The sequence below is a fragment of the Myotis nattereri genome (genome assembly GCF_964212035.1).
Source record: "Myotis nattereri genome assembly, chromosome: 1".
In the NCBI taxonomy this organism is placed as follows: Eukaryota; Metazoa; Chordata; class Mammalia; order Chiroptera; family Vespertilionidae; genus Myotis; species Myotis nattereri.
In genome coordinates, this window is record NC_138075.1 from 174,058,831 (window position 1) to 174,072,465 (window position 13,635).

General features: G+C 35.9%; 1 protein-coding gene across 1 annotated transcript in view; it reads right to left on the minus strand.

Moving 5' to 3' along the window:
- The window catches only part of PTPN13 (protein tyrosine phosphatase non-receptor type 13), a 205,838-nt gene that overhangs the window by 125,719 nt on the left and 66,484 nt on the right, over positions 1-13,635 (minus strand). The window contains exons 3-6 of the mRNA XM_081109984.1: positions 12,678-12,856; positions 10,095-10,160; positions 5,871-6,056; positions 1,236-1,323 (exon numbers count right to left, since the gene is read on the minus strand). Coding sequence (XP_080966110.1) covers positions 1,236-1,323; positions 5,871-6,056; positions 10,095-10,160; positions 12,678-12,856 — 519 coding nt within the window. The remainder of the gene's footprint in view (positions 1-1,235; positions 1,324-5,870; positions 6,057-10,094; positions 10,161-12,677; positions 12,857-13,635) is intronic.

Genomic DNA, 13,635 nt, shown 5'->3' on the forward strand with positions numbered 1-13,635 from the left:
TGACTGAAAATCTGATGCATTAACAAAGTGCTGCCATTTTTAGCACCAAGGTTCACACTATATCATATTTCAAACCCTAGTATAGTTTTAAAATAAGGGGAAACAGTTTTTTACCGACAATAAGGTGTGTCTGTATATATAGGAACATAAGTACATTAAAGAAACACAAGAAAGGGTTAAAAATTCTTGGTTAGGGACAATTCTTCCCTCTTGGATACATGAAAGTTCTGAATTCTGCAAAACATTTGGTCGAGATAATCAATTGTCTATATTTAGTTTTCGCAATGAGTTTCTCACTGGGTTTTAAATAAGATAGCTGGGCTCTGATGATACGATTAACTGTAAAGTTAGGCATCTTAGTTTTCTAATCTGACTACATTATCAATTAGAATGTTTTATTAGAATATATTTAAGCCATATTTACATTTACTTCTTCCCAGCCTCCATAAGACAATTTCACCCACAAAATATTTTTGTTACTATTTAGATTTTCATAATTATCAATATTGCTCAGTAAAAAGTAAAGAGAAAAAAGATAATAAAAGTCCCCACAAAAGTTCATTTCATAAATTAGCCAAGCCTGAAACTTAACTTTCATTTCACATGTTTGGAATTCCTATTCATTTCCTTAAAAAATAAATTCAATTATTATATAGAACCCATAATTATTTAATGCTATTGGCAAACAGCTCAACTATTCTTCATCAGGTTTTTTTTTTAAAACATTATATAATCTAACACAGTATGTATAACTGCAAGTCACAGAATTGGTTAATCATAAAATCAATTTAGTGGTTTGTAACTAGCATTAAAAAAAGAAATAGAATATAAAATAAAGTGTAGTAAGAATAATGTTGCTTTGTGAAACTTATTTCAGTAGAGTTTATATTCACAAATGTGTACTGTTTTGTCTTGCTTTAAAATGCATTTTTAATGTAAAGTACCATGATAAAGTAAATAATTTATATTATTGCTATAATAATGTTATGAAAAAGGCAATGATTTATTGTGGTAGTCTTGATTATATTAACAACATTTTATGCATAATTTTAATGAATTAATACATTAAAATAAAGGTAGCGTTCCCATCTGTTCCCTGCCTCTACTTTGCATACCTATATTCTAATGATTGTCAAGTCACAATTATCAGATTTTCAACCCAGGTAAGTATGATTTTGTGAAGGAAACCATAAAATAAGGTTTAAGCCAAGAAATTTCTACTGTTATACTCTTACCTGTTGGTAATCCTTTTCCTCTCAATCGGTCGCGAATAGCCTGGCTTCGATCAGGTTTTTGGTCACTGTTACAGCAAAGCTGATCCGTCTGTACATAGGTAATCAAAAATCAAGTTTGACAAAAGAATCTCCCTTTTTTGTCATGGTAATATGCTATAGAATGACATTAGTTAGACAATTTTTGGAGGGTGTCGCATTATGTAAAGACATTCCACATTTGCTATTGTTAATTAGTATTCCTTGGATAAGAATTTATGTAGCTCGGTTCTGGGCAATTCATTGTCAGAAAATAAAAGGCAAGAAACAATAAAAGGCAGTCTGCTAACTAGGGAACAAAGTTAGCCAAATTAAAGTAGTTAAATTGAGTTCCATTTGAAAATAGTAAACTTGAAGTGTTATTTTCCATCAAAAAACTGGTAACTATATTCATCAATCAAGTTACATTATAACTTTTAAAATATATTAGTAATGGTATAATATAGCTTTCACCTGACTGTTGCAATGCATGGAGGGTACTGATATGAATTATTTTCAAAAATAATTTTCTAGATTTTTTCCTGCCAGGAGTTACTTTTTTATTAGAATATATTTAAGCCATATTTACATTTAAAGCATTTGAGAAATACTTTAAATAAATGGACATATTGAGGGATAGCAATTAAATCTAAACCAATGCTCTTTTGAAAAAAAAAAATTTATTGATTTCAGAGAGGAAGGGAGGGAGAGATAGAAACATCATTGATGAGAGAGAATCACTGACTAGCTACCTCATGCAAAGCCCCGACCTGGGATCGAGCCCGCAACCTGGTCATGTGCTCTTGACCGGAATCAAACCTAGAGCCCTTCAGTCTGCAGGCCAACGCTCTATCCACTGAGCCAAACCAGGTAGGGCTAAATCAATGCTCTTTTGAGTCCCCTTTATAACAAAATGTGTTAGTAGTCTTAAACTTTAGTACTTTAATCAAGGGTACTTGGTTTAAAATAAGGCATGTCAAACTCGATCTAACCCCACATTACAAGGCATGAAAAGTTAGACTGAACACTGGGCTTATTCAGATGATTATTAGAGTGGAAATTTCAAAAAATAAATGGAAGGAGAGAGAATGGTAAAGAGAAATTACTTAAATCTGGCACCAAGAACATACATACACATCTGGTTTTACACACACACACGGACGAGCACATGCACACCCTAACATTTCTCCTTTAGTGAAACTTGAGTATGGACTAAAAAACTGTTTAAGGTGGTATATTCAAGGCATTGTTTCTTACCTATAAGAAGACTTAAATGAATATATTTCTGAAATGACGTTATCATTTAAACTATGTAAATGATGTTAGTTCAGATTGCACTCTATTGTCAGTAACTGAGGAGATAAGGACACCCTCTTTGGAAATCCCTGCTGTCATTCATTGAGCAATTACTATCAGGCAGGCCCTACCTTAGTGCTGTACATACTTTATGTCATTCAGTCCTCAAAGAACCTCATGTGGTAGGGGTTTTTTGAGGACCATTATTCTCTTGTTACAGGAGAAATAGCAAGAAAATTTCTAAGAACTTTGAAGCAGCTCATCAACATTGAAATAATTATCTTCACAACTGTTCAGTAGTATAGTATGAGTAGAAGGTATTTACTGTTTTTCAGATAACTAAAATTGAGGTTAAAAAAAAAAAAGTAACATTACACCAGTGGAAGAATCAGGACAAGTAAGCTAGTCTACTGACTTTTAGTCTATGCTAATCAATTTTAAGTAGGGATTATGGTCACTTATAATAAATTTCACCCTGAGTGAAAGATGAAGTCATTTTATCAGCTACCAGCGGCAACAACAGCCGCAGAAAAGCGTAATGGCTAACAGCATGGGTTGGGGTCAGAGAGATCCAGGTTGCAATTGTGTCTCTGTCATTTACTATGTATGTAGCATGGGTAAGTTATTTATTCTTTCTGAGCCTTAGTTTCATTATCTTTACAATGAGAATAAAATTAAAATGACATCTTGTAACCGGGGTTGTTATGATGACTAGATGTGAAAAAGCACAAAGCCATTTAGCACAGTGCCTGGCACAAAGTAAACACTTTAAAAAATGGTAGCTGTCAGAGTTACTTCTGTCCAGGAGATGAGCAAGAGCACTGGAAAGATGAGGGGAGCATTGTTACTTCTACTTAGTAGAAATTTGCCTCTGGAAAGCAGGCTCTCTGTCTACTGATCCTTCTATTCTTCTCTCCCACTAAACAACCCCACAACACACCCCATACCAGACTTATTACTGTTCCTCAAACACACCCTGCTCTTTCCTATTTCACAACTTTTATTCAAGTTTACTTCCTTCTGCCTAGATTACTTTCTCTATCTAGTCTACAGGATCTAGTTCAAAGTGCTATTTTTCAATGTGGTCATAACTTGTATCCTTTCCCCTCAAGCTCTCATAGCTTTAAAAAATTTTACTTTTAATACCTTTCTTCGCATTTTATAATTGAACAAATGGTTGTAGAACTTTTATTTAGAGCTCTTAGAAGGTAGAGCATATTCTATTCAAATTTGTATCTCCTATAGTATCTAGCACAGGTTTCATAAGTAGATGAGCAATATATAGCTATTGTAATAAAATGAACTAAATACCAAAAGTGATGGAGTCTTATCTAATATGGGCAATTATTAGATGGATAATAGAAATCTGTGGAGGAATAGTTCTTCATGGAAACAGATGGAAAAATATTTCCAGCAATTTTACTATAGGAGTAAAATCAGCAAACAGGACAGACTTAGAGGAGGTATGGTGTGACAGAGAGGTCCCTTGGACTGACCAATAAGAAACATAATTTCCATAAGCTATGTCTCAATGTTTTTTATTTATAACATAAAGGAATTAATGTTGAGCAACATTTCTGAGAGAGTGTTATGAAAAGATCTGAAAAAAATGATTCAAATAAGTTTGGGGTATGTTTCACTTACAAGCCTATCTCTTTTGAAAGTTAATAATACAGTCTGGTGTAATAAAGACTCTGAAAAGTTGTGCAGTGAAAACACAATTTCCCTTAAACAGTTTTTCCTCTAGCTTATTTAATCAGAGGAATTAAAATATGTTTGAAAATATGTAGGAAACTTTGGTTTGGATAGAGGTCTTTCATGGATTTTTAAAATAGCTTTATCTTTGTTTAAAAGAATCACATGCAGGAATATAAACAGACAAATCAAATACAAGTGGGACAGTTGTAGTTAAGGAGGGGAAATAAGCAGCCAAGGACCCCATTCACTCAGCCTCTATTACCTGCATTCCCCTTCATTACACAATTGAAAAGGCTCCATGAGCTACAGTTTACAGACCATTTACCTAGTTATCAACTGGCAAAGTGTGTGCAATTTGGATATATTCCTGCCAGGCATATGACATCCTGGTTAAGATGGCAGAACTAAACCTCTAGGGATGAGGAAGCCAGCAAGAACATGTGTGACAGTGGTAAATACAGAGCTCACCCAAAGGACAGGGACACTACTCAGGAACCATAACCCTAAAGCAGTGGTTCTCAACCTTCTGGCCCTTTAAATACAGTTTCTCATGTTGTGACCCAACCATAAAATTATTTTTGTTGCTACTTCATAACTGTAATGTTGCTACTGTTATGAATCGTAATGTAAATATCTGATATGCAGGATGGTCTTAGGCGACCCCTGTGAAAGGGTCATTCGACCGCCAAAGGGGTCGTGACCCACAGGTTGAGAACCGCTGCCCTAAAGGGTAAGAACAAATTCTCATTTAGATCTAGATCAGATTTCAAAACTCAAGGTGTATCCAAACTAGGGCAAATAGAACAGAATATGGCTTAAGAAGTGCAGAGGTGGGACTGTTAGATACAGTTTGTCATTCCTGGGATTCCTCATATCCAAGAGGGAAAGGGAGAAGTCCAGGTTTGGAGCCATATGGCCGGAATACACACATGGACGCTCTTCACCCCACCCCACACGTACCAGGTGCTAGTGTCCAGTGAAGGAGGGGAGGGTTTGGGGAACAGCTAAGGGGCCCAGACAAATAAGTGGCCATGAAAGAATACTAAAATGACAGAAAGTACATTTAAATAATTATAAAACTCATTTTGCACATCAATGAGTTTTTCACAACAGACCAACAAGACAAGAGCAGATCTTTTCAGCTCTAATATGCTGTGATTCTTTGACATCTGCTGAATTAAAGATCTAAAGAATAGGTTTCATAAAATCTAGGAGACTAGGTCATAGCACTAGAATTGTGAATTTTAATTATTGTTTCAAATAAACAACATTAGAAAAAAAATTCAATCTCCTGTTCCTAGTTTTCAATGAGAAAATGCTACCTATAAAATACCTTTAAAGAAAATTTTGTTATATGTTAAACTTAAAAATATGATTATATGGCTTGGCCACTGTGGCTAAATGAATGAACACTGACCTATGAACCAAAAGGTCACCGGCTGGATATCTGGTTGTGGGCTTGATCCCCAGCAGGGGGCATGCAGGAGGCTGCCAATTCATGTTTCTTTCATCATCCATGTTTCTACCTCTGTCTCTCTCCCTCTCCTTTCCACTCTCTAAAATTTTTTTTTAATTTAAAAAAACATAAAAAATATGACTACATGTAACAAACAAACTGCAGCTTACCCCAGAAAGATTTCCCAGAACCAGCTTTACCAACTGTTTCACGTAGGAAAATGAAGGTGCACAATTGCTATTCCTAACGTGGGCACTGCAGGCATCCAGCACAGTCCGCACAGAAACCCGCGCGTAGATGACATCCTCACACATTCCAAGCAGGATGCTGTTGAGATGATCTCCAAGCTTGATGGGCTGAATATAAAGAACAGAGAAGCCACATTGAGAGGTCTGAGTAAATCTTACAAAATTAGCCATTCTGGAAGTCACAGGAACCACAACAAACACACTTCAAATACTTGGAAGAAATTAAGTCCTTATCCAATAGTATATATCCTTTATTGCATTTTACCTTTTGATATCCCAAGAAATTCTTAGCAGGTCATTAGTATACATCTCCCAACATAGGTAGTATTATAGAAAAACTCGATGGCTTTGCTGTATATAAAGAAATGGAATTCTCTATTCAAATATTTTGGTCAGCATTTACAATATATATACCATTTTGGGGAAATAAACAATTTCCTAATATTCAATAACATGTAATATATTAAATATATATTTAGTATAGATTAATACTCTTATGATAACTTAGAAGAGATTTCAAATATTACAATGACTAAAGATCATTTAAATATGTTTTCATTATGATGGTGAAACAGAGAAGACAAAATGTGAGATTTTTTTTTTACTAGCTGAATAATCTGTAGATTATATCCAAATGTCCAATTAGCATACCAAGAAATGCAAATTAAAATCACAAAAAGAAGCCACCACATACTTGATTGAATGGTTAAAAAAGACTGACAATAGGAAGTACTGGTGAGGACTGGAGCATTTACTGATGGGAGTTAAAACTGGTACGTCCACTTTGGATCCAATCAAAAAATGGGCAAAGGACCTAAATAGACACCTTTCAAAAGAGGACATTCAGAAAGCCAAGAGACATATGAAAACATGCTCAAAGTCACTAATCATCCGAGAGATGCAAACCAAAACAACAATGAGGTACCATCTCACACCTGTCAGACTGGCTATCATCAACAAATCAACAAACGACAAGTGCTGGAGAGGATGTGGAGAAAAAGGAACACTTGTGCACTGCTGGTGGGAATGCAGACTGGTGCAGCCACTATGGAAGACAGTATGGAGTTTCCTTAAAAAACTGAAAATGGAACTCCCATTTGACCCTGTGATCCCACTTCTAGGAATATATCCCAAGAAACCAGAAACACCAATCAGAAAGGATATATGCACCCCTATGTTCATAGCAGCACAATTCACCATAGCTAAGATCTGGAAACAGCCTAAGTGCCCATCAGTAGATGAATGGATTAGAAAACTGTGGTACATCTACACGATGGAATACTATGCTGCCCTAAAAAAGGAAGGAACTCTTACCATTTGCAACGTCATGGATGGAACTGGAGAGCATTATGCTAAGTGAAATAAGCCAGTCAATGAAGGAAAAATACCACATGATCTCACTCATTCATGGATAATAGAGACCATTATAAACTTTTGAACAATAATAGATACAGAGGCAGAGTTGCCTCAAACAGATTGTCAAACTGCAGCTGGAAGGCCGGGGAGGGTTGGGGGGCAGGAGGTAGGGGGGTAAGAGATCAACTAAAGGACTTATATGCATGCATATAAGCATAACCAATGGACATAAGACACTGGGGGATAGGGGAGGCTAGGGGACTGTCTAGGGTGGGGGGATAAAATGGACACATATGTAATACCCTTTGTAATACTTTAAGCAATAAATAAAAAACAAAACAAAACAAAACAAAACAAACAAACAAAAAACTGGTACGTCCACTTTGGTTTAAACATGCTTTCCCTGGGACCCCTTCACTTCTCCTCCATTTGGGCATTATATCATATTTCAGGAACAGCTTTAGATGTACTCTCCCTATATTCTAACTCTTCAAGTCTATTAGAGGCTCTATCTCTGGTTTTCCACAGCACCCTCCATTTTCCCTAACATAGCATTCATCACATTGTGTTGTAATTGGTTTAGTTGTCTCTTCCCACAAAAGGACTCCACAGGCACAGGCCATTCTATTCCTAGTGTCTAGTACAGTGTCTAAAACAAGTAGACATTTAATAAATACTTCTGAATTAATATTAAATTACTTCCAAAATAATAATTATTTTTGATAGGAAAATACAAGTGAAAGTTTATACTTCCCCTCCAATTTATAATTATTGATACTGACTTTCTTTTCAGTTACCAGAAAAAAGTATAAAGTGTTAATTATAGGCTGTGATCACATTTTACATATATGTTAGGCTATATAATATGATACATGTCCAGTAATAATTTAACTTTCTTAAATACACAGTATTTTTCATGATGTAAACTGAGACCAAATCAAGTTGAATACTATCATTCCTCTTTCATAGACCTTAAGAAGTATAAAATTTAGAAAAAATGTTTTTAACTTCTTAATTTAATGAAAAACACACCTCATTATTTTTGTTTTTGACTTCTATATTCTTATTATAAAACCTAAGTCTAATATGTTACATCTTTGCTTCAATTACTATTTAGTACTATGTTTGCATAGGGTTTTTAGGAATTAGAAGTATTATAGAAAACTAGAGGCCCAGTGCATGAAATTCGTGCATGGGGGGGGGAGGGGGGCGCTCAGCCTGGATTGTGAGAGGGCACAGGCCAGGCCAAGGGACCCTACCAGTGCATAATTGGGGCTGGGGAGGGATGCGGGAGGTTGGCCAGTCAGGGAGGGACCGTGGGCATGTCCAGCCTGTCTTGCTCAGTCCCGATCAGCCAGATCCCAGCAGCAAGCTAACCTACCAGTCGATTGTCTGCCCCCTGGTGGTCAGTGCAAGTAATAGTGAGCAGCTGAGCGGCCTTAGCATATCATTAGCATATTATGCTTTGATTTGTTTAACAGCCGACCTGACACTTAGCATATTAGGCTTTTATTGTTATAAATAACAATAAAAGCCTAATATACTAATTAGACTGGACATCCTTCTGGACGACCTTCAGGATGAAACCGCAGCAGCGGAGGCTGAGACAGAGGCGGCTGCCATGGCGATGGGGGCCGAGCCCCTTGCATGAATTTCGTGCATCAGGCCTCTAGTATGAGATAAAGAGCAGAAGCAGCCCAATGGTCATCAGAATCTGAGGCCTCAGTGTTACTTTAACATCTGTGCCTGCTCCCTTAGGGGCAGTGAATTATGATTTTTGAAGTGAAAAGAAAAAAAGCAAAGAAGTCTAAACCCTACTCTGAGACTCAGGATTAGTATTCATACAGTTTTTGCACCAAAAATGATTATCACTTTCAGTACAAGAATGAATCATCAAAGTCATTTACAATCCTCCTTTACCAGTCATTAAGTAAGAATAAACAAAGCACACTCCCATTTCTCTTGCTATAATTTTTTAAGTGGCTGCACTGATGAAACCTGAGTAGTTACTGCTATGACTAAGAACATTCTAGAAATAAATAATTTCTTTAGTTCTTCATTGTTATTTCACTCTGAAAGTGTGACATGATTAATGTGAACAACCAGCATAGAAATGCTGGTGTGCCCAACAGCATGCTGTAGAATACATATAAATTTGTGAAGAACATTTTTAAAAATTTATTTTATTTTTCAATTACAGTTTATATTCAATATTATTTTGAATTAGTTTTAGGTGTAAAGCATAGTGATTAGATAATCATATACTTTACAAAGTGTTTACCCTGATATTTCTGATTCCCACCTGGTGCTATACATAGCTATTACAATATTATTGACTATATTCCCTATTATGTACTTTATATCCCTGTGACTATTTTGTAACTACCAATTTGTATATCTTTATCTCTTCACATTTCTCACCCAGTCCCCCAACCCACCTCCCCTCTGGTAACCATCAAACTGTTCTCTGTATCTATGGGTCTGTTTTTTTTGTTCATTTATATTGTTCTTTAGATTTCACATGTAAGTGAAATTGTATTTGTCTTTCTCTGACTGACTTGTTTCATTTATCATAATAACCACCAGGTCCATCCATGCTGTTGCAAATGCTAAGATTTCATTTTTTGATGGCCGAGTAATATTTCATTGTATATATTAACACAGCTTTTTTATCCAATCGTTTTTTATCCAATGGCTCATATCTTGGCCATTGTAAATAACACTGCAATGAACACATGAAAGAGCTTTTTATAAAGTGTAAAGTTGTACAAATGTGAAGATTTGACTTACTTGGCTCTGAGGTACTTCATGATCAGCCCCCCAATATAATGTCATTCCAAGAGAATAAATATGGATCTAGGAATATAATTTTTTTTAAAAAGTCATTTTATGATAAAACAAAATTTAAAAAACTTTAAGTACTATATATTAATAATCTTTTGTTCCAAAGGAAGTATAATACATAATTTGATAAAATCATCATTTTGTATTTTTTAATAAAAATGAGAGCTTTTAAAATAGAAAATACAACTAGAAATTATTGAAACTGCCCCCCATAATTCCCCAGCCCATCCTCTAAGCAACCAATTTTATTAGTTCTTATCTATTTTAAAGTTTATTTATGCAAACTCAAGTAAAACTTAAAATACATTCTTATTTTCACCTTATTTTACAAAAGGTCAGAAACTTTTAAAATTGCTTGCATTTTTAATTTAATAATAGAGATATTTCCATATCAATGCTTAGAGATCTCCTCATGTTTTTTAAATACTGCGTAGAAATCCATTTTGTGGCTTAGCACTGTCTATTTAGCCAATCTATTATTAATGGGCAATTAGGATTTTCCCAAACTTTTGCTATTACAAATATTGTTTCAGCAAACAGTCTTGTGATATGTCATTTTGGACATTCAGGTATTTTTCTTGAATTGATTCTCTGAAATTACAGATAAAGGCTTAATCATCCATAGTTTTGATACATGTTGTCAGATTTCCCTACATAGAAGTTGTATCATTTTGCCTTTCTACCAGCAATATATAAGAGATTTTTCACAAGCCTTGTTCATAGAATGTGACAATCTGAAAGTGAGAAAAAAATCTCATTGCAAGCATTTTTTTTCTTATTATGAATTCATGCGGTAGTAGGTGGAGAACCAAGCAGGGTGAAAAAAAAAGATTACACACTTTTTGATTTAACAATTTTACTACTAGCAATTTATTATGTTAATATTCACACTTCTGTGGAATGTTGTAAGAGAAACAATATTCATAGCAATACTGAATTCTCCAAGGTTCCATATCTAAATTATTACAGCCTGCTATATATGCTATATTGTTCCAAATTGTTTCCATAGCCTTAACAATGAAATCAAATCTTCTTCTGGTCACAATGGCATCACCATCCTCAGACTGAATATTTCTGTCATAAACTTTTCTTCATTAGTCCATCAAATGAATCAACAAACTCAGTCTGCTTTCTTCCACCGTACTGTATCCTGTATTTAGTTCTTTCCCTATATTAACCTTAGATTCCTACACAATCTTTCATACCACCTAGTTATCCACTTTTCTCAAACTCACCCTCTGAAATAAAAAATTCCACCATATTACTCTCCTAAAATTAGGAATAGCTCACCACTGACTCAGAAGAAAGTCTCAAGTTTTGGCATTTGGAGTCTTCCTTATTCAGATCTATAGCTTCCATTTCTTTCTCTAAGCACAGCCTGCCAGGTAGTAATGCTCTAGCCCAGTTGGTCTAACCAAACATTTCTCCATCACAGTGAATCATTTCACAAACTAATAACCCTGAGTGAAATGCCTATTTCTACCTATTTTCACTTGTCTAAGTTCTACTCAGTCTACAAAGCCCAACATAAATACCACCTTCACTGTGATATCGATCTACAATAAACGAACTTGTTCCTCCTCTCAATTCCCAAAATGCTTTTTACCTCCATGTAGCATTTACTTCATTCTGCCATCTATTACACATTGTTCTACAGATGTTATCAGGATCAATTGTGTAATTATTTTTTATTTTCCTTACAAGCACAATGATTTATACACAGCATGTATTAATACATCTTTATAAACATCTATACTAATAATAGAGGAATATGAAAATTGTCTGGGATGCCATCACAGTAACAGTAATGACCAAACAGCAGGCTGTGCAGGGTGACAAGGCCAGCAGGGGGGTTAGTGAGAGACGACCAAACGACTGAATAGCAGGCTGTGTGTGGGACGACCAGGTTGGCAGGAGGGTTGGTGAGGGACAACCAAACGACTGAACAGCAGGCTGCATGAGGCGACCAGGATGGCAGGGGGGTCAGCTGGGGGTGACTAGGCTGGTGGTGGGGGGGGGGGAGTTGGGGGCGACCAGGCCAGCAGGGGGAGCAGTGAGGGGCAACCAGGCCAGCATGGAGGGGCGGTTGGGGGTGACCAGGTCGGCAGCAGGGGCAGTTAGGGGCGATCAGGCTGGTAGGCAGAGGCAGTTAGGGGTGATCAGGCTGGCAGGGGGGGCAATTAGGGGTGATCAGGCAGGCAGGTGAGCAGTTAGGAGCCAGCAGTCCCAGATTGTGAGAGGGATGTTCGACTGCCAGACATCCCCCGAGGGGTCCGGATTAGAGAGGGCGCAGCCTGGGCTGAGGGGACCACCCCCCCCATGCACGAATTTCATGCACTGGGCCTCTAGTCAGTTAATAATGGCTCACATTTTTTCATATTTTTCTTAGTTCCTTAAAACTTTATAAAACAACTTTGAATTATTAATATAAATATGAATTTCGTAAAACACACAATCATTTTTAAATTTTTCCTCAGAGGATTGAGGTAGGGTAGCCCAAACAAAATCAAGCCAAAAAAAACTTGTTACCTTTTCGACATCTGAGAGGGAAGTTAGTGATTGATTTTGAAGAACCTCGGGTGCAGTGAATGCTCGAAGATCCTTATTGGAAATATTTTCATCTGTAAATGACACACTACCAGATGGCAGCAGCAGCAGAGACCACGGAGAAATGATAAAGCCAAGGGCAGCAGGATCAGCTATGCTTACTGGTTTGTAACCGCACAGAATAAAAGGAAAAAAGAAAGATAATTTCTCACAATTATAATCACAGGCACTATCGAGCACTTAAATTAGTATCCCAGCCTATTCATATTACAAACCAAGTCAAAGGAGAGTTTCATATACCTATTACTGCTCACATTATTAACAACAGTGACTTGTTTGAGCTTAATTTTTCAAAACCTATATGGCAGATCTTAGAAACTATAAATAGAGAACTTCCATTGTCGGTGTAAGATTTAAACTAGTTTAAGTACTTTATCACAGTGAGATAGATAGATACATAGGCTAGAAAGTGATAAGGATCAGTAGTTTTTAAACATTTTGGGGGGATCATGGATTCCTTTGAGAATATGGTCAACACTATGATTTCTCTTTTAAGGAAACTGCCTATAAAAACAAAACTCTGTATACAAAGGAATTCATAGATCTTCTTGTAGTCCATTTATTGACCCCAGGTTAAGATTCCCTAATTTAGATTATAGTGGTCTGAAAATGATAGGAAATAATCAATTTGATAGTTTATCAGATTTTGAATTAGTAAAGCTTTCAAGTACAATGAAAGGCTCTTTTTGTGTGTCAAAAGATATACCTGTCTGAACTTGGATTTTGTTTTGTTAGCATTTGTTCACTATTTCTCTGAAATTTCAAGAAGCTTATATATTATCAAATATGATAATAGGTCTCTAATTTTATTTTAATGTTTACCTGTATGGGTGCCTAAGAGCTCATGTTTATAAGTATTTTAAAAAATGCCTAAGATTTC